This window comes from Helicoverpa zea, chromosome 26, assembly GCF_022581195.2.
Source record: "Helicoverpa zea isolate HzStark_Cry1AcR chromosome 26, ilHelZeax1.1, whole genome shotgun sequence".
Classification (NCBI taxonomy): Eukaryota; Metazoa; Arthropoda; class Insecta; order Lepidoptera; family Noctuidae; genus Helicoverpa; species Helicoverpa zea.
Window position 1 is genome coordinate 7414877 of NC_061477.1, and position 18872 is coordinate 7433748.

General features: G+C 36.4%; 1 protein-coding gene across 2 annotated transcripts; it reads left to right on the plus strand.

Moving 5' to 3' along the window:
- Nucleotides 1-14074: 14074 nt before the first annotated feature.
- LOC124643030 (uncharacterized protein K02A2.6-like) lies at nucleotides 14075-18630 on the plus strand. Of its 2 annotated transcripts, XM_047181866.1 has the most exons (3): nucleotides 14075-14397; nucleotides 14596-15123; nucleotides 15495-15633. In XM_047181866.1, exons 1-3 carry the CDS (start codon nucleotides 14230-14232, stop codon nucleotides 15495-15497), a joined length of 699 nt encoding a protein of 232 aa, XP_047037822.1. In that variant the 5' UTR covers nucleotides 14075-14229; the 3' UTR covers nucleotides 15498-15633. The 2 variants fall into 2 exon arrangements, with proteins under 2 accessions (XP_047037822.1, XP_047037821.1); XM_047181865.1 differs by having other exon boundaries at nucleotides 14596-18630.
- Nucleotides 18631-18872: the final 242 nt, after the last annotated feature.

Sequence of the window (18872 nt, forward strand, 5' to 3'; positions counted from 1 at the left end):
CGGTTCTGTGCTAAACTATTGCTAACTATGGAGGAAAACTACTTGGGCTATTGTGATGGGATGTTAGTGGACTAGGAATGGGAAGACTATGGGAACTATGGCACCTGCCGATAACAATGTTTGCACACGTAAAAATGACAGGTGGAGACTCGCCAACTCACTTACTGGGCCCTCGGGAATCAGTCACTGAATAGCAACAAGAGGGCAACAGGTACATGAGCGGCTGAAGGGTGAGGATACCTCGGCGGACTTTAAACGCAGATCACGCGCTCCCTGTGGGTCCAGCATCACCGGCCCACTCGCCACTTACCACGAGGTACCTACCCTCCGAGTGGGCTGCTCTAGCGACTCCACTCTGACCGGCCGATGAAGGCAAGCCAAGAGGCGGGAGACCTATCCCCCGTCATGCTTCACTCCGGCAAGCCGGAGGTGGGGGACAGTATACTCTCCCTGGAGCACTCGGATATATAGCCCCGCGGGGTCGCTACTCCCCGACATCCGCCTCAGATGCCCTGCGGGGCCGATCTCAATTATTATTACATACCCAGGTAGATATGTACCAACACCTTAGTCTGCCCGCGACCATGGATGCTGTAAATTATACAAAACGTCGGAATTAAATAATATTAATATAATCCGTAAAAGTAATTTTATTTAAATGTCTAATGTTCGCGTAACGTCAGATAGGCAGTCGCTCCTTGTAAAACACTGGTACTCAGCTGCATCCGGTTAGACGGGAAGCCGACCTCAACATAGTTGGGAAAAAGGCTGAGGATGATGATGTCTAATGTTCGCGTAAGTGTCAAAAATCAATAAAATATGAGTTTCTTGCAGGTTTTTAGACAAAACCACGGTGGAATATTAGTTAATACACAGCTCAATTCATTGAAACCGTCAATTACTTATTGTAGGACTAGACAATGGCGGCAGAGCTAATGAGTCGAAACTGCAAACTGTGCAATGAGCATGTGATTTATAGTGTTGCCGTACAAGTAGGAATATCAGACATTTTGTGAAATGAACAGATAGACATACACGTCAGCTATCTATAAAACACAATGAATTATAATGAATTTTGACGTACAATTTGCAAAGTAAACAGTTGTTTTAGGGTAGCTGACGTTTTTTAAAAACAAAAAAACCGGCCAAGTGTGAGTCTTGTTTTCAATATTTATGTTTGTTATAGCGGCAACAGAAATAGGTACGTCATCTGTGAAAATTTCAACTATCTTACTATGACGGTTCGTGAGATAGGTACAGCCTGGTGACAGACGGAGGGACGGACGGACAGAGGAGCGAAAACAATAGTGTCCCGTTTTACCTTTTGGGTACGGACCCCTAAAAATAAAATTAGGCCCTACTAGTTTTAAAGATTTAGACCCGGTTTCACTGGTTACCGATAAAGTGTCAGTTAGTTACCTGATAGTTAATGCAATCTACCATTTAGGGCTGCTTATAATTACTGCTGCATATTGCCATCCGAGACCTGTATAACCAAAAGTTAACTTATCCGCCAAATAGGCTTTCAGAGACTTCAATAGTAACCAGTGAAACTGGCCATTAGATTAACGAGCTTCAGACAAAAACTAATTTCAACGTAGTCTTACATACGGAAGAAACCTAAGATGTTAAGCAGATTCACAAAATCTTTACAGCAATAACCTAAATCTATCTCCAGTTTAGAGAATTAAACAGACTGGAGATACGCCATCGTGATATCTAACCGTCTACTAAATATATGAGACCGTCGTCAGAGAGCGTCCCTAATCTGCCAAGATTGAACAATCGAACATATGCCTTCCACTATTATAACAAGGTTTAAAGTCCATTGAAGAAATTTGACAGACTGAGGAAAGTTGATGTGGTGTCGTATGAACATAATGTGTGAGTCAAGTTTATGCTTGTGTTTGTCGATTATATCTATATATGAGTGAGCTATCATTATTTGTTACCTTGCCTCGTACCTGTACGTAAATTGGCGGACCTTTTAGAGATTTTTTGAGAATTCTGCTTATGTGTTGATTTATATGCCTAGCCTTTCTTTCCTAACTATGTTGAGGTTGACTTCCAGTCTAACTGGATGGAGCTGAGCCGAGTACCAGCTTTAAACATGAAGCGACTGCCTATCTGACCTCCTCAACCCTGGCTACTTGGCCTTCTGTTTATGTCGATTCCAGTTCGCTAAGTGCTCTAAGGGTTCCCTTACGAAGAAATACTGATTTATTACAGAAGGGTAAATATTGTTCGAAATATCTTTGTAACCCCACTCGATTCGCGAAATGTAAAGACTTGGCGGGAAATGCTATATCTATTTTAATTTCACATGTAAAGGTGCGAATTTCAGGAAAATTCCATAAGGAATAGGGTAAATAAAATGGGGTTATATTAAATTCTTATATTGAATTTAGATGTCATTTGGTGGAAAAATTTGTTGCTAAGCTATTTGTAATAATGTCAGTTTTCACGTGGAACTAATATCCTAAAAGTAACTGATCTAGACTTCTCCTTGACAGTTTTTTTTTAGTTTATATGAATGTTACTACTTTCCTACTTCTCTCAGTACTCTTCCTAGTTCCTACTGTCATCTTCGAAAGATGACGTTTTTACTATACAAGCTGTTGATTTGCATCCGTGCCATATTCAAGGACGTAATTATGCTAATGATTCTCGACCCAAATCAACAAAAAAATTGGCACGTATTTTTTTTTTCGGATTTCCGTCAATGTCATGTAGCCGTATTTAAACTTGGCGCGTGTGTTATTGGCCTTAAAACCGTGCTGCACCCTTACACAAACGCAAACGCAAAGCATACGCATCGATTATTCATAAATTTCATTCATACAATTGGTTTACTTCTGAAATACTACGACATTACAATGACAAAAAAGCAGTGCATATTAGCTATTTCCCGTCCACTGTAATTCCAATCGATTATTTACGTATTTTATGTCCTCCTCCTGAAGTATGGCACAAATGCAAATCAACACCTTGTATTAAAATTCAAATATCCGTTGTCTTTTTACTTTATTTTTCCGACTGCCATAAATGGAGTCCGCACACAGAAACTGCAACTCATTACACCCGCATCAAAATTAAAAACTAAATCGCCAACGATAAGCGGACATAAAAATTTTAATCTAGTCACTTTCAAAAAAGTCCAAAATCACACATGCACCGCAACACAAAGCTTAATAGGTGGAATGGCTATGTGCGCACATTCGCGATCATTTTGACTGCAACACAGTTTGTTTGCGCTTTCCCCGAATTTACATCTTACAGACACTTTAATTAGTTTTTGAAAATACGGAAAATATCTTCGCATAGAGTTTAAATATTTGTTTTTGCTTTATTATTTTTTTGAAACTTTTCTGCGGTAGTCGAATGAAAAATTGGTAATATTTTGTAAAAGACGAAAGAATGAAAAGGTTTTTCAATAAAAGACTTTTGACATGACCTCAATCATAATTTGCCAAACTATAATTTAGGTCGGAAATCAAAATCAGAAGAAACGTTTTATTTTGAGTTTTCCATCCTTATGTATACTGTCTTATGTACTCCCTCTACGTAAATTCCTTATGTACTCCTTTTTTCTCCTATGTACTCCCTTGTCACCCCTATATACTCGCTTACATACAATTAAACTATGCAAAAAGTTGAAGTTAAAAATTATATCCTACAACTTTTGTAATTACACTTTTTACAAATAACCTCTTATTCCTATATAATAAAATTGTTGTCATATTTTCTTCATTTTGCAACAGGTTTTATCCTAATTTAAATTCCTTTTTTTTCAAAAGATGTCTATCCTGGCGTAATAATTTCCTAGCCTTTCCCCAGCTATATTGGGGTCAGCTTGCATTTTTATAGTAGGTACCTACTTATCATAATATTTTATTGAAGGAAACTGCTTACTTAAAAAATAATTACCTGACGCTTTTTAGTTTTTGTTTTTATTAGTAGGACAGTTTTTATATTTATTATAAATATTTATGTAACGAATTAGTCTTTCAAAAACAATAGAAACTATTTTATGTACAGCTAGACTAGCTAGTGACGGCGGGCTAGTTGCTGGCGCGAGCTGTATCACTGGCTGAGTTATGTTTGCTGGCAAGAGTTCGCGTCGCGCCATTTATATTCTCACTAGAACACTACTATTGGTTTTCAGATTTTTATCGCTTTACGGCCAATTCAATATGTTAAGTGACTTACGAGAAAAATGCCTATCTCTAGCAAGCAAACAACACTGATAGAATACTGGCTTCCGCTCACGGCTTCGCCCGCTTGTTGTGTTGATAAAAAGCCTATGTGTTCATCCAGGGTATCACCTATCTACATACCAAATTTCAACCAAATCGGTCCAGCCGTTTTTGTGTGAAAGAATAACAAACATACATCCATACATTCTCAAAACTTTCACATTTATAATATTAGAAGGATAGTAAGATTGAAAACAGTCGTTATCCAACATCATCTGCCTAGCCTTTTCCCAACTATGTTGGGGTCGGCTTCCAGTCTAAACGGATGCAGCTGAGTACCAGTGCTTTACAAGGAGCGACTGCCGTATCTGACCCCCTCAACCCAGTTACCCGGGCAACCCAATACCCCTTGGTAAGACTGGTTGTCAGACTTACTGGCTTCTGACTACCCGTAATGACTGCCAAAGATGTACAATGACAGCGGCGTGCCCTCCGAAACACGGCTATTGGTGTCCGAGATATACTTAGAAAGTACATATTATAGGCGGTAGATACCTACCTACATAACCTAAGTTTAGTGTTTAAAGCTACTTTTTACTATTAAATCTTTCCTATTTACGTGAACAAATAGTAAAACTAAAATCAGATTGTAAAATTTCCCCCTCTTTTAACTCTGAAAGCGTCGAATCGATTTATTTGACGTAATCGCACGATATCTCATCGAGATTTTATACTTTCTAGAGAACTTACACATTGATAACTTTTCATACAAACTCCTGTATTCTTAGGTCAAATTAAATGATTAAAAACATCTGCGTTTTTTCGTGTTTTACATGGCAATTTACGAATAATAAATGAAGCTGAAGGATGTGAACTGATTGAGACGAAAGACACAGAGATATAGGCCGCTTGTCAATGCTTTCAGTATTTTTTGAGTTTCTCGCGAATAGTCAAACTTTGTCTCATTTATTTATTGATACCATAATCGGCAACATATTCAAACTAATGACTAAATTGGTTTTGTATATACAACATGTAACGTAATTAACGCACACCCTCAAATACCCTAATTAGAATATTATGTTATAATCATAATACATACACTGAATTTTTAATTTACCATGTATATGCATTGTTATTTACTAAATTAGTTATACCAATTCTTGGAGAACTTTTTGGTCATACTACTACGCACGCAAATATCGCGCCGCGCGCCGCTCGACTCGACACATAACGAAACTACGGAAAAAGCCGACAATACACGAAGTCTTATTACTTTGAGTTACGGTCTATTTGAATTTGTTTTGACTGTACAGGGTTAATATGACAATAATTTCCGTAGTTTTAATTATTTTTGGGATACAAAAATACCTATATTAAAAATGATATAAAACGATTCAGTAAACGATTCTGAACAAACTAATTTCAGGATGTGCGTTAATTAAGTTACATGTTGTATATCGATGACTAGCCGTTTTCTCGCGGTTTCACCCGCGTCATTGGGAACTACCTACTCGCCCCGTACCGTATAAAATATATCCTATGTTGCTCTCAAATAAAGTAGTTTTTTAATGGTGAAAGATTTTTTTAAACCAGTCCAGTTGTTTTTTATTTTATCCATAACAAACAAAAATATTAGTATATATTGGTTTTGTATATGATTTGATGATTCACAGATATTTCTAAATAGTTACCCGAAAATATCAATGAGGTTCATGATTAGCCTTTATTATTGGCCAAAATATCCAATTTCCACTAATGTTAGATTCAAAGCTACATTAATTAATTCCAAATTAGTCTTTAGAAATATATTTGTAGTTGATTAGTTATTTTGACGCTATGGTTAGGTGCGTATTTGCAATATGATACATGTATTTTGATTTTGGAAATAATCAACGAAATGTTTGAACCGTAGCTATATTTATCAGCTTTTTTATTGTGAAACTGCAGGGCTCAGTCCTCTTTTAACAAGGAGAAGGAATGAGCATTAATCTCCTCCGATTGGCGATTTCTGACTTCAAAGTCCAGGTTTCCTCAAAATGTTTTTCTTCACCTTTACTTTCATCGATCTTAAATATATCAAAATCAAAAGTAATTTATTCAAAGTAGGCTAAAAATCAGCAATGTCAAAACAAAAGACAGCCGCCAAAACGCCCGCCCTTCACCACTTCCTATTTGGTTAGAAAATCTATACATATAATAAAATGATAGGAAAGTCAAAACTGTACATTGAATATTTTTTTAAAAGAATACTTGGGGGGTGATCTATTATCGATTCTGAACCCAAATATATAGTTTTTAGAATTTTTGTCTGTTTGTCTGTTTGTCTGTTTGTCTGTATGTTTGGTCTCACTGAACTCGAAAAGTACTGCATAGATTTAAATCAAATTTTGCATGAATATTACCTGGGGGCCAGTTCAACATATAGGATATATATTATCACGCTATCACCTACGGGGGATGAGCAATGAACTATAATTTCTGTTAACGTTTCTGCAACAGCGGGCGCAATAATGACACATATTTGAATGTTGAACTTTGTAAGTTTATCGGCCTATTATCAATCTTTACATAGAAAATAACGCTTTTATAAGTAACTGGAGCAAAAAACTGAATTTAAAGAAATGATATCCTAAAATTATAGACGAAGAAAATCATGCAGAAACAGATGTGCCATAAAACTGGTAGTAGGTAAAATATCAATCAAAATCAAAATCAAAAGTCATTTATTCAAAGTAGGCTGAAAATCAGCACTTTTTGAACGTCAAATCTACAAAAGACAGCCCCCAAAACGCCCGCCCTTCACCACTTCCTATGTGTTTTTGCTGGGAAGAAGAAGTGGTGGAACAAACTCCCCAGCAAACAGACAATGAAAACAGACTTCACTTTGTCATGGTATGTTCTTACTTTCAAGAAAAAAATATATGACGACGTATGTATTTCGCTAGGGGTATCGGGTTGCCCGGGTAACTGGGTTGAGGAGGTCAGATAGGCAGTCGCTTCTTGTAAAGCACTGGTACTCAGCTGAATCCGGTTAGACTGGAAGCCGACCCCAACATGATTGGGAAAAAGGCTCGGAGGATGATGTATGTATTTCGCTACTATAAAAACACTACAAGAAATATCAGCGCATCGTCAGGGACATTTTTATAATTCTTTCACCATTAGAAAGTTACATTATCTGCGAGTAACATAGGGTATATTTTATCCCGGTGCGGGCAGTAGTTCCCATGGGAAGCGGCACCCACGTCATGAAGAAATTATGAACTTCCCCACATTCTTAAAAACTCTACATATGTTGTTCTGACATAATATAAGCTATACCTCTCATAAACATGAATATCCATTCATTTCATCCAATAACAAACATGCATCACACTGAAAGTGCATTGCGAGTCTAAGATTTTATTATTATAAAAAAAAACATTGTAATTAATATTCAAACATCCTTAAAAATAAGTTCCTGGTTTTAATACACTTTTTGAGTAATGAAGAATGTAGGCAAAATACGACCGAAACACATTGTGTCACTTCTAAAATTAACATCAATGGTTATAACTACCTGTCACAATACGTCAACAAGATGTCAACAGAAGACAAGAGTTCGTTCGTTCTGAAAACGTACAAATTACGCGTCGCAGGCCAGAGACATACTTGCTTTCAACTTCTGATCACAAATCATCGAGCTAAGAATTATATCACACCGTTCACAATTACGAACAGTCACAGTCACACGTTTATTATCATTGATATTATTCAGTTACAAAGACAGAATTACTATCAAACGTGTTTTCGCTAAATGTTCTATTAGTTTTTGCAAACATACATTCCCAACTCTGATCTCATGGAGGTGGCGCCCGGGTGTCACCACTGTGCGGACTGTGCGACCTATCGCACCCGGCCCCGGTTTAAACCATGATCTGGAGCGAGAAGAAATGGGATGACAAAGAATGAGGCGGCGGAGCGACTGAAAATTCCCAACTCTCATCCCAGCCACTGCGGTAAGACACCACGAAAGCCGGATGTCGAGAGACGACTCCCGGCCACCGTAGGCGTGAGCGATTAGTTTTGAGTGGGTCATCGACCTTCCGGCTTCTGGGAGACCCGTTATTTCACGCGCCCCTCAAGGAGATTCAGCAAACCCCTGTGAGGCCCACTAGGGCCAAAGCCTGACACTCCCTCACGCTGCTCAAACTGATGGCTGAGAATTACGTAACTTTCCAGGATGCCATGCAACGTGTTGCAAATGCCCAGGCCTTTGGGAGCTTGGTAATCCTTTTCTCCACCTTAACTTGAGTTTTGTGGTGCATGAACAAATTAGAATAGTAATGAATTAGGTCATCTTCATCACGTATTTACCAACTCTTAATGTTCATCATGCACACCCGCTTCTCTAACTTTATTGAAGGATCACTAACATTGTTTCAGTTAGTTTAACTACGCTACTATAGCCCGTTGTCAAACCTTTTAATATCAATTCTGTAGAAGTGTGAATATCGAATGTGTAATATATCGAATTTTAGTTTGTGCATTGCACAAAAACCAACGTTATGATTTTCGAGAAGTCAAAAGAGTCGGCCTGCTAAGAATTATATTCATCGTTGGTTAATTGAATACATTTTCAGAAACCACAATAACAGTAGGAACCAAAGCGATAGAACGAAGAAGCGAAGGAACGAAATCGCTTCATAGAGCTCTGATTTTCTCGAGGCGATCAAGTCAGTTCTGGTCTGTTCGCTCATCAGATCTTTGAAAGCGGTTCGATGATAAAATACCTACTGTTGTCCTGTTTACCTACGTGTGACACATAATATGGTATTTAAACGTCCTCCGCAAGAGAGCGAACGTTTGTGCTATTTATAAAGACGAAATTTTACCGTTGTGCAGTAGTGACGCGCAGTATACACAGCACTTATGTTTCTTCTGATCTGCTGGCTCTACCAAGAAATGACAAATTGCGAGCGTACATTTTGAAAATCTTGGAAGAACTGCAGGCTTCAAGTGCCAACACACGAATTGGACTTACTCTCTCGGACGTATACTTTGCGTGATCGTGAACTAATGCAAACATTTCGGTGGAATTCCAACATAACATAGTGAGTGAGTGCACAGAAAATCCCCGAAATACAAGTAGTGAAACTATGCGCTTGCCTGATGACTCAGTCATCATCCACCCAGCTATTCCTCAATTGTGTGGGTGTTGGCTTCCAGTCAAACCGAATCTTTTTGAGTACCAATGTTTACTTGGAGTGCCTATCTGATCTCTTCAACCCAGTGAACTAGACACCGCGTTATCCATGGTAAGTAAAACTGTTTGACAGACTTTCTGGCTCCTGATTTGTCGCAGCTGCTGCAGAAAATGTACAAATGACAACTTTGTCAGACCTTTGTTTTCTGTGAGAATTACGTAATAATTTTCCAAATCGGTTGACTAGATCCAGAGATTTCCACAACGTCACAAACTTTACTTCATTTGTTTAGATAAATAGTCACAAATCGTCGACACCACCTTGATTGATCAACCCGTGCTGCTGCTAAGTGGTAATCCTAATTATACTGTTATGTAAAAGAATACACCTACGCTACGGCATAAGTAGTATTTTGACAATTCCAAATTGCCCACGCAGACGAAGTCGCGGGCAACAGCTATATAGTAAGTAAATATAACTTAGTACAGTTACAATGGTACTTACTTAATCTCTAATCAAAACACCCCGTCGGATTTGTAGCAAATACCATATGCGTTACTAGCGCTTTCAGATACCCTATGTAGGTATGTTCTTCGCAAAGAACGAATAATATCTGGTAATAAGATAGGGTGCAATTGAAGAGAATTGCCTCAACAATCTGGAGGCTCTATTTCTCTAAAAACACCACAAATCTTCAGTGTACAAAAAAGTCGCGGCTCACTATCACACCGCAGTGTAATTCTTGGGATTAATGAGCCTCCGAATGTTACACCTACAATGAAAATATCAGTAACTAGCGGTTTCACTTCCACCGGACCACCGGAGTCTACCGGAAACTAGTTACATAGTACCTACATATACAACATGTAACTTAATTAACGCACATCCTGAAATTAGTTTGTTCAGAATCGTTTACTGAATCGATTTATATCATTTTTAAAATAGGTAATTTTTTATCCCAAAAATAATTAAAACTACAGAAATTATTGTCATATTAACCCTGTACAGTCAAAACAAATTCAAATAGACCGTAACTCAAAGTAATAAGACTTCGTGTATTGTCGGCTTTTTCCGTAGTTTCGTTATGTTGTGTCGAGTCGAGCGACGCGCGGCGCGATATTTGCGTGCGTAGTAGTATGACCAAAAAGTTCACCAAGAATTGGTATAACTAATTTAGTAAATAACAATGCATATACATGTTAAATTAAAAATTCAGTGTATGTATTATGATTATAACATAATATTCTAATTGGGGTGTTTGAGGGTGTGCGTTAATTACGTTACATGTTGTATATTAATCCCGCAGTAGTGTAGTTTCCAACATTGAAAAAAAAAATAGGTTCATTAATTAAAGAATAAATAAACGAAAAATTATTTAAAGGTAATACTGTATAAAGTGTATAGGACGTAATTAAATTTTTGTTTAGTTATTCAGTTGTAAATGAATCCATAATAACTTCAAAAATAAGCAAAAATTCCAGCGAGACCAATTATTCTTCAGATTTGCGCTATCAAGGAAACATTCATCTTTAAAATCTTTACATACATAGTTATTAAAATATACCCTTTCTCTAAAACACCAAACACCGTTACACATCCATACAAAAGCCGCCATTTTCCCGTACCAAAAAAACCCAATACATCACATTCATGACGAGGTATGTAAATGTGACGTCGATCATACGTCAGGCGACGCCGCGCGCCCCAATATGTCCGCCGACAAAAAACATAGCCTTGTATATTAAATCAAGTAAATCGCGTTACAGGTAGGGATTTATATCGCACGAACATCGCTAGCTAAATTGCTGCTATATGCGTGCATAGTGGTTTGGTACGGTGTGAATGCGGACAAAATATATTTTTATTATCTAGAACTACATAGTGTTAGACATACCAGTCTAACCAAGGAGTATTGGGTTTCGCGGGTAACTGGGTTGAGGAGGTCAGATAGGCAGTCGCTTCTTGTAAAGCACTGGTACTCAGATGCATCCAGTTAGACTGGAAGCCGACCCAAACTGTACATTGGTAAAGGCTCCGGCGATGATGATGATGATGATAGAACTTCATAGTTAGGTACTTTGTTATGATTAGGAAGCAAGTACCTATAGCTATTAATGTTTTAATTATCTATACTAATATTATAAAGAGGATAACTTTGTTTGTTTGTTCGGTTGTAATGGATAAACTCAAAAACTACTGGACCGATTTTAAATATTCTTTCACAATTAGAAAGCTATATTATCTGCGAGTAACATAGGCTATATTTTATCCCGGTGCGGACAGTATCTCCCACGGGACGCGGGTGAAACCGCGGGGAAAACGGCTTAATCTATAAAAGTTAGGTTAATAAAAAATATTTAAGTTTGTAAAAATTGAATAACATTATGATTTTAGTGGCATTCAACTGTATGATATGACATAAAATATCTAGCCTAGAAAGGTCGTTATGCATTTTACCATTAAACTCAAATGTTAGAAAACATTTACGTTACATTCTAAAAACCCATTGTAAAAAAAAAAACAAAACCTAACATATTTTTTCCACAACTTACCTTAAATTTGCCCACTACGCATCCGTAATACTACACATTTGTCAGAGGGTGAAATTCCCTAAAAAAATGGCGACCCACCGAATGAAAGCGATGTGAAAAGTGCGCCTATTACGCGGGAAAAAATAAACAGCCCATAGAGTTACGCGATTATTTTTAATAAAGTATTAACACACGTTCTTTTGTTTTTATTTTTTGGAGTTTATTGTGCATGCTGAGCTTAAAATGAGTAATTCAAAATCAGTCAAGCTAATAATTGTACTACCAATAAGTCATACAATACAAAAAAAATAAACCAAAACTATAAACTGTAAAATAACTGCTACGTGAAATAGAAGGTACCAGGATACTTTTAATTTCCCGCTGAATAAAAACTAAACTGCATTTTCCACTCACTTAGGCCCATTACTACAACGAACTTTCTGAACGCGAGCGCCGCGGACACTAAGCAAACTATTATCACAAAAGGAACTTACAAAAAGGTCTAATTACAATCCTGGGAAAGCAAAAACACACCAGAGACAACCAGGTAATACTTTTTTACCTTTTGATAAAAGTAAAAACAACAGCAAAAAAAACAACTTTCAAAGACTTAACAATCAACCGGCGAGGCTGCCTAGTTGATTGCCTGTGCCTTCACTTTAACGAACTTAAAAAAAGACGAAAAAACAAAACAGTGAGGCAAAGGCATCGCAAGTTCTGCCTCTTGATTGTTGGACAACAAGTGAGAAGTAAAATGGCGGACCGTCCGAAATGAGTCTCGAATTATACATGCGTAACGTCTGCTGAATTGAAACTGCTCTAAAGTTGAAAAAACCGCGAAAAAACGTTCTTTGTTTTGTTTTGTTTAAGCGGCGATCATATTTAAGTATGATAAACAGTTTTTTTGCGAAAGAAATTTCGCTATTCGGGATGAAAGAAAAATGTAGTGTATTTATCGCTTGTTACGCTTGTTAGGCGCAAGTTGGAGATTCTTGTTACGTTTTTGCATTTTTATTGTCTTCGTTATGTTGGTGGACAGTATTGTAATTTGTACCAACATTATGACAATACGAAGATGGCCACCATTTTCGAGGACTGAATTTTAAATCAAAGGTTTTGTATCTGAATATATCTTTAAATTGAATTGATTATCGTAAACAATACAGTGTCTTGATATTTTCTAACCATGTAAACTATGTAGGTAGGTACAATAAAAATAATTGAAATGAAAAGGATTCAATGAATTCCGAAGAAGGTTGTTAATTACCAATGCCTATTTTATTATTCACTATTCGATTTCAGTACTTTCGGACCTTAGGGTAACTACAAACAAACAAAAAAGGTTTCCTCCCTGTTAAACTTATTAATTATGTAGATTTGCAATTTTCTCAGTGAGGCTTACAAACATTTCCAAAATATTACGTCAACTATAAACTTGAAACTTATACATTAACTTAACGTCAATATGTACCTAATAAATAGCCACACTTACCTACAGCCTATAAAAGTAGGCTTTGTTTGCTCAATTCCTTGATCAAAACTAGGTTGTCCAATGTCCAATCAAACGAAAGAGTTTTTACTTCAAAATCCTAGACAGGATCCAGGCAGGATGCAGGACTGCATCTACACAACAATACAGGGGCGCGATTCTACCAATTTCACCTAAGCGACATACGATTCACATCCGACTGAGATCCAATCACGACTCATTTACGATTGAAACGTATGTGGCATTCCGCTATTTTTTCTTTAAAATAAACGTTTTTATCCGTTTCTGTGATTCATATTGTCTGCAAATTATTTACGATTGCAATAATATGATTGTAGAGCAAACTACCGTATAGACCAAAATCACCAGAATAGCAGACCAATCGCAAACCTATCGAATGTCGTTGGAATACGATTGGTCTTAGTTAGCAGCTGAATGCTCGCTAAGGTTAAAACTGCTATTGCGATTCAATTTCTATTCAATGTTGACATTATTAACTTAGCAGAATCGCACCCCTGGTCTGCTACAAGTAGACAGACAAGTCCTGTCGTATACGACAATCACAAGTTCGCTAGTTATCCCAATTTGCTAATACGAACAGTTTCGAGTGATTGGTAGACCAAGATGGCTCGCTTATTATTTTGGAGAAGATGATGTACAAGGGTGTTGAGGGACGTCACTAGTCCCGTCATTCATTATCGTTCATCTTGAACACAGCACTAGCAGCTGTCAATTTATGGTCAAAGCAATAAGCATGTGGAATATAAAATAAAAGTTTTAACATCAAGTGGAAGTTATTTTAATCAAGTTTAATCACACCCATCATGACACAAAACACGGCAAATAACATGGTGTCAGCGTGGGGTGGAATGCCGCCGCTTCCCGAAATGTGTTTTGTGGGAAACCTGTCAAAGAATTTTCAGGTGTGGGTGCAGCGATTGAAAATATATCTGACGGCACACGGAATGGAAAAAGAAAACCCAAAAAGATTGGTAAATATTCTACTTAACTATATAGGGCCGAAAGGCATTGAAATTTATAACACTTTTGGAGAAAATGAAAACGAAACTTTGGAAGAAGTCATTAAAAAATTTTCTGAATACTTTGCTCCGAGAAAATCATTGATAATTATACGAAACGAATTTTTTACAACTACGCAAGGAAATTCAACACTTGAAGATTATTTTCAGAAACTTATAAACTTAGGAAAGGACTGCGAATTTGAAAACTTAACTGAAGGAATAACAGTCAGCAAAATCATAGCAGGGTTAGACAAAAGATTTAATAATTTAAAAACAAAATTAATGGCGGAAGACGATAAGAGGCTTACTCTAGAATATATAATGAAATTTCTTCTTAGTGCTGATGCATCAAGAAAGTATGTAGAGAAGATGGGTGGATCGGAGGAGCCAGTGGAAACAGAAACTGAGGTACTGTTCTCGACCTCACGGAAAAAGGATAAATTATATACAAAGAAAATAAATAACTGCACAAGATGTGGCCAAACACACGAAATGAACAACTGTCCCGCTTATGGAAAAAAGTGTTTCAAGTGCGAGAAATCTAACCACTTCAGCAACAAATGTCGCAATAGGGGGCAACGTCAAACTACTAAACAACAGCATGTGAATGTTGTGGAAGAAGGAGTGGATGACAACAATGAGGACTTCTTCATTGGTGTGGCAATGCTCGGTAATGAAATAACACAGGATTTCATGGTAAGAAACCAAATGATACCTATGAAATTTGACACTGGGGCAGCATGCAATATTATAGGTACTAATGTGTGTAAAAAACTAGGCCTTAACAAGAGTGATTTTGAACCTTGTAACAAGAATGTCATACAGCTTGATGGTAAAAGTGTTTCAGTATGTGGTACATGTACATTAGAAATACAGCATCCAAATCAGTTAAAATATAGAGTAAAATTCATTGTTATTGATGGTTCTGTGCCTACTTTGATAGGATGTAAGACATGTTTAGAATATAATTTTGTGAAACCTAATACTAACCTAGTTAAAGTACACAATGTAACATGCAATGATACTGAGATCAACAAATTAATTACAAGTTTAAAATCCAATTTCAGTGAACTATTTGATGGTGGTCTTGGTTGCTTACCTGGCTTGGTGAAAATACAACTAAAGGAAAATGCTGTACCTGTTGCTCAAGCTGCACGTCGGGTTCCCTTTTCATTATTGCCTGAATTGAGAGAGGAACTAACAAAAATGGAATCAATGGGAGTTATTGAGAAAGTAAATAAACCCACTCAATGGGTAAACAATCTAGTCCTGGTAAGAAAACCCAATGGTAAGTTGAGAATATGCATAGATCCAAGAGCATTAAATAAATTTATATTACAGCCAAAATACCAGTTACCGACTATAGATGAGATTAAAAGTAAAATGCAAAATGCTAAAGTATTTGCACTGCTTGATGCTTCAAATGGTTTCTGGATGTTGAAACTTGATGATGAAAGCTCTGATTTATGCACATTCATTACACCTTTTGGGCGCTACAGGTTCAGGAGACTGCCATTTGGTGTTAGCTGTGCACCAGAGGAATTTAGCAGAGTAATTAGTCAGATGTTTGAAAATGTTGAAGGAGTAATACCATATTTAGACGATTTGTGTGTCTATGCTGATTCAGTTAAACAACTAAAAGATAGATTACAGAAAGTTTTAGAGATTGCATCAACAAATGGTATAAAATTTAATGAAAATAAATGTAAGTTTTTTGTATCAAAATTACTTTTTGTAGGTCATATTTTCACGGCAAGAGGCATTTCTCCTGATCCTGATAAAGTTCAGGCAGTTATGAATATGGAACGGCCGAGGTGCAGGAAAGATTTGGAAAGATTTCTTGGCATGTGTAATTATTTGTCACGATTTATACCCAATTATTCAAAATTAATTGAACCTTTGAGAGTTTTATTGAAGAAGGATACAGTGTTTTACTGGGATAGCAATCAAGATCAATCAGTGATGTCACTAAAAAAGGCTTTGTGTAGTAGCCCATGTTTAGCCTACTTTGACACAAATAAAGATATAGTATTATCAGTTGACAGTTCATCAACTGCTCTAGGTGCTGTAATACTACAGCAAGATAGACCAATTGCATTTGGGTCTCGTGCCTTAACTGTAACTGAACAAAATTATTGTCAATTAGAAAAAGAAATGTTAGCAATTGTATATGGATGTTATAAAATGCATCAATATGTGTATGGTCGTAAAGTTCATGTAGAATCAGATCATAAGCCACTAGAAACATTATTTAAGAAACCATTACATAAAGTCCCTGCTCGACTACAGAGAATGATGTTGTCTGTTCAAGGTTATAATTTAGAGGTAGTATATAAGCCTGGTAAACATTTGTATATTGCAGATACCTTGTCACGCAGTTGTCCACCAACTATTGAAAATAAATTTACACAATTAAGACAGAACATTGTCTGTCATGTTAAATTGCAGAGAGATTGCTTACCCATATCAAGTAAACAGTTAATTAAAATACAAAAGGCTACAGAGATGGATCCTACATTAAAACAAATAAAAAACTATTTAAAAAATGGGTGGCCTAATAATTTGAATAATTTGGATAAAAAGACTAGAATCTTTATGACATTTAGGGATGAATTAGGCCTATTAGATGGTATAATTTTAAAAAGTAATTTGATTGTTATCCCTGACTCTATGAAAAGTGAAATTTTGAAAATAATTCATGATGGACATGTCGGTGTGAGCACCTGTAAGATAAGAGCTAGATCATGTGTATTTTGGCCTGAAATTAATAAAGATTTAGAAAGTTATGTATCCAGCTGTGAACCTTGTGCTAAGTATAAACCTAATTTGCAAAAAGAACCTTTAGTCAATCACTCTGTTGAAACTCTGCCATGGCACAAAATAGGCATGGATATATGTACATTTAAAGGAAAAGATTTTTTGATATTTATAGACTATTACTCTAAGTATATAGAAGTATGTAAGCTTGAACAATTGTCCACTGCCTGTGTAATTCTTAACTGTAAGTCTGTCTTTGCAAGACATGGCATTCCAGCTTTGGTGGTTACAGACTGTGGTACACGATTTACATCAGGTGAATTTAAAAACTTTGCGGAAAAGTATAATTTTAATCATATTAAAACGAGTCCCAAACATTCTCAATCTAATGGTCAAAGTGAAAGTGCAGTTAAGATATTCAAAAACATAATGAAAAAATGTACAGAAGATGGATCAGATCCATACTTAGGTTTGTTGAATTACCGCAACACACCGAAACTTCATATGCCATCTCCTGCCCAGTTGCTGTATTCAAGAAATTTAAGATCATTGCTACCAGTGTCCAAAAATAAGCTTGTACCTAAAATATTTAATGTTGATGACAAATACTACAGTCATATTGAAAATGTTAAAAAGAATTATGATAAACATGCTAAGCCTTTAGCAGAACTAAGTCCAGGGCAACATGTATATTTTAAAAAATCTCTTGACTCAAATTGGTCACCAGGTAAAATTATTAATAAGTGTGAAGAGCCACGCTCATATTTGGTGGGGGATGAATATGGTAAAACATATAGAAGGAATAGAAAGTACCTTACAAATCGGCCTCAACCTAAAATGAGTGTTAGTTATAAGCCTTTAGATAATAACAACAACTGTCATAATCATACTTACTCATATTTTGAAGATGTGCCTGAACTTTCAATGTTGTTTCAAGAGAGCTTGACTCAAGAAGGTGGAACCACTCTAGATAATCATGATATTATAAATACTGAAGAAAGAGAAAATCAGAATATTTTACTTGAAATTTCAGGCACAGACACACAAGAGCATTCAAATGATTGTAATAGTGATTTATCTCTTGCTTCCTTTCAGAGAAGCTTCTCTGAAAATACATTGAAAGAAATCTCGAGAGAGAATGATGATAGAGAGGCTTGTCCACAAGGAAGCTTGTCTATAACTAATTTAGATTCTAATACCTATGTTACTCGCAGTGGTCGTAGTATAAGAAAACCGCCTAAATTTCAAGATTACTGTGAGTATGAAGATGTTGATTAGACAAAATGGAGATGTTACTTAGCTCATTAAGTATAAAAGGGGGGATGTTGAGGGACGTCACTAGTCCCGTCATTCATTATCGTTCATCTTGAACACAGCACTAGCAGCTGTCAATTTATGGTCAAAGCAATAAGCATGTGGAATATAAAATAAAAGTTTTAACATCAAGTGGAAGTTATTTTAATCAAGTTTAATCACACCCATCATGACACAAAACACGGCAAATAACAAAGGGTGATTAGCTTAGAATTGGATTTTCTTATAGCAAACTTTATTGTAAGAAAGTTTATAACCACTTATGTATTTATTTACCTGACTAGATAATAACATAGTGCAACATTAAATTCATTACCTACAGATTACATGATTGATTGATATTTATTACATACAGCTATTGAAACTGTGTATGA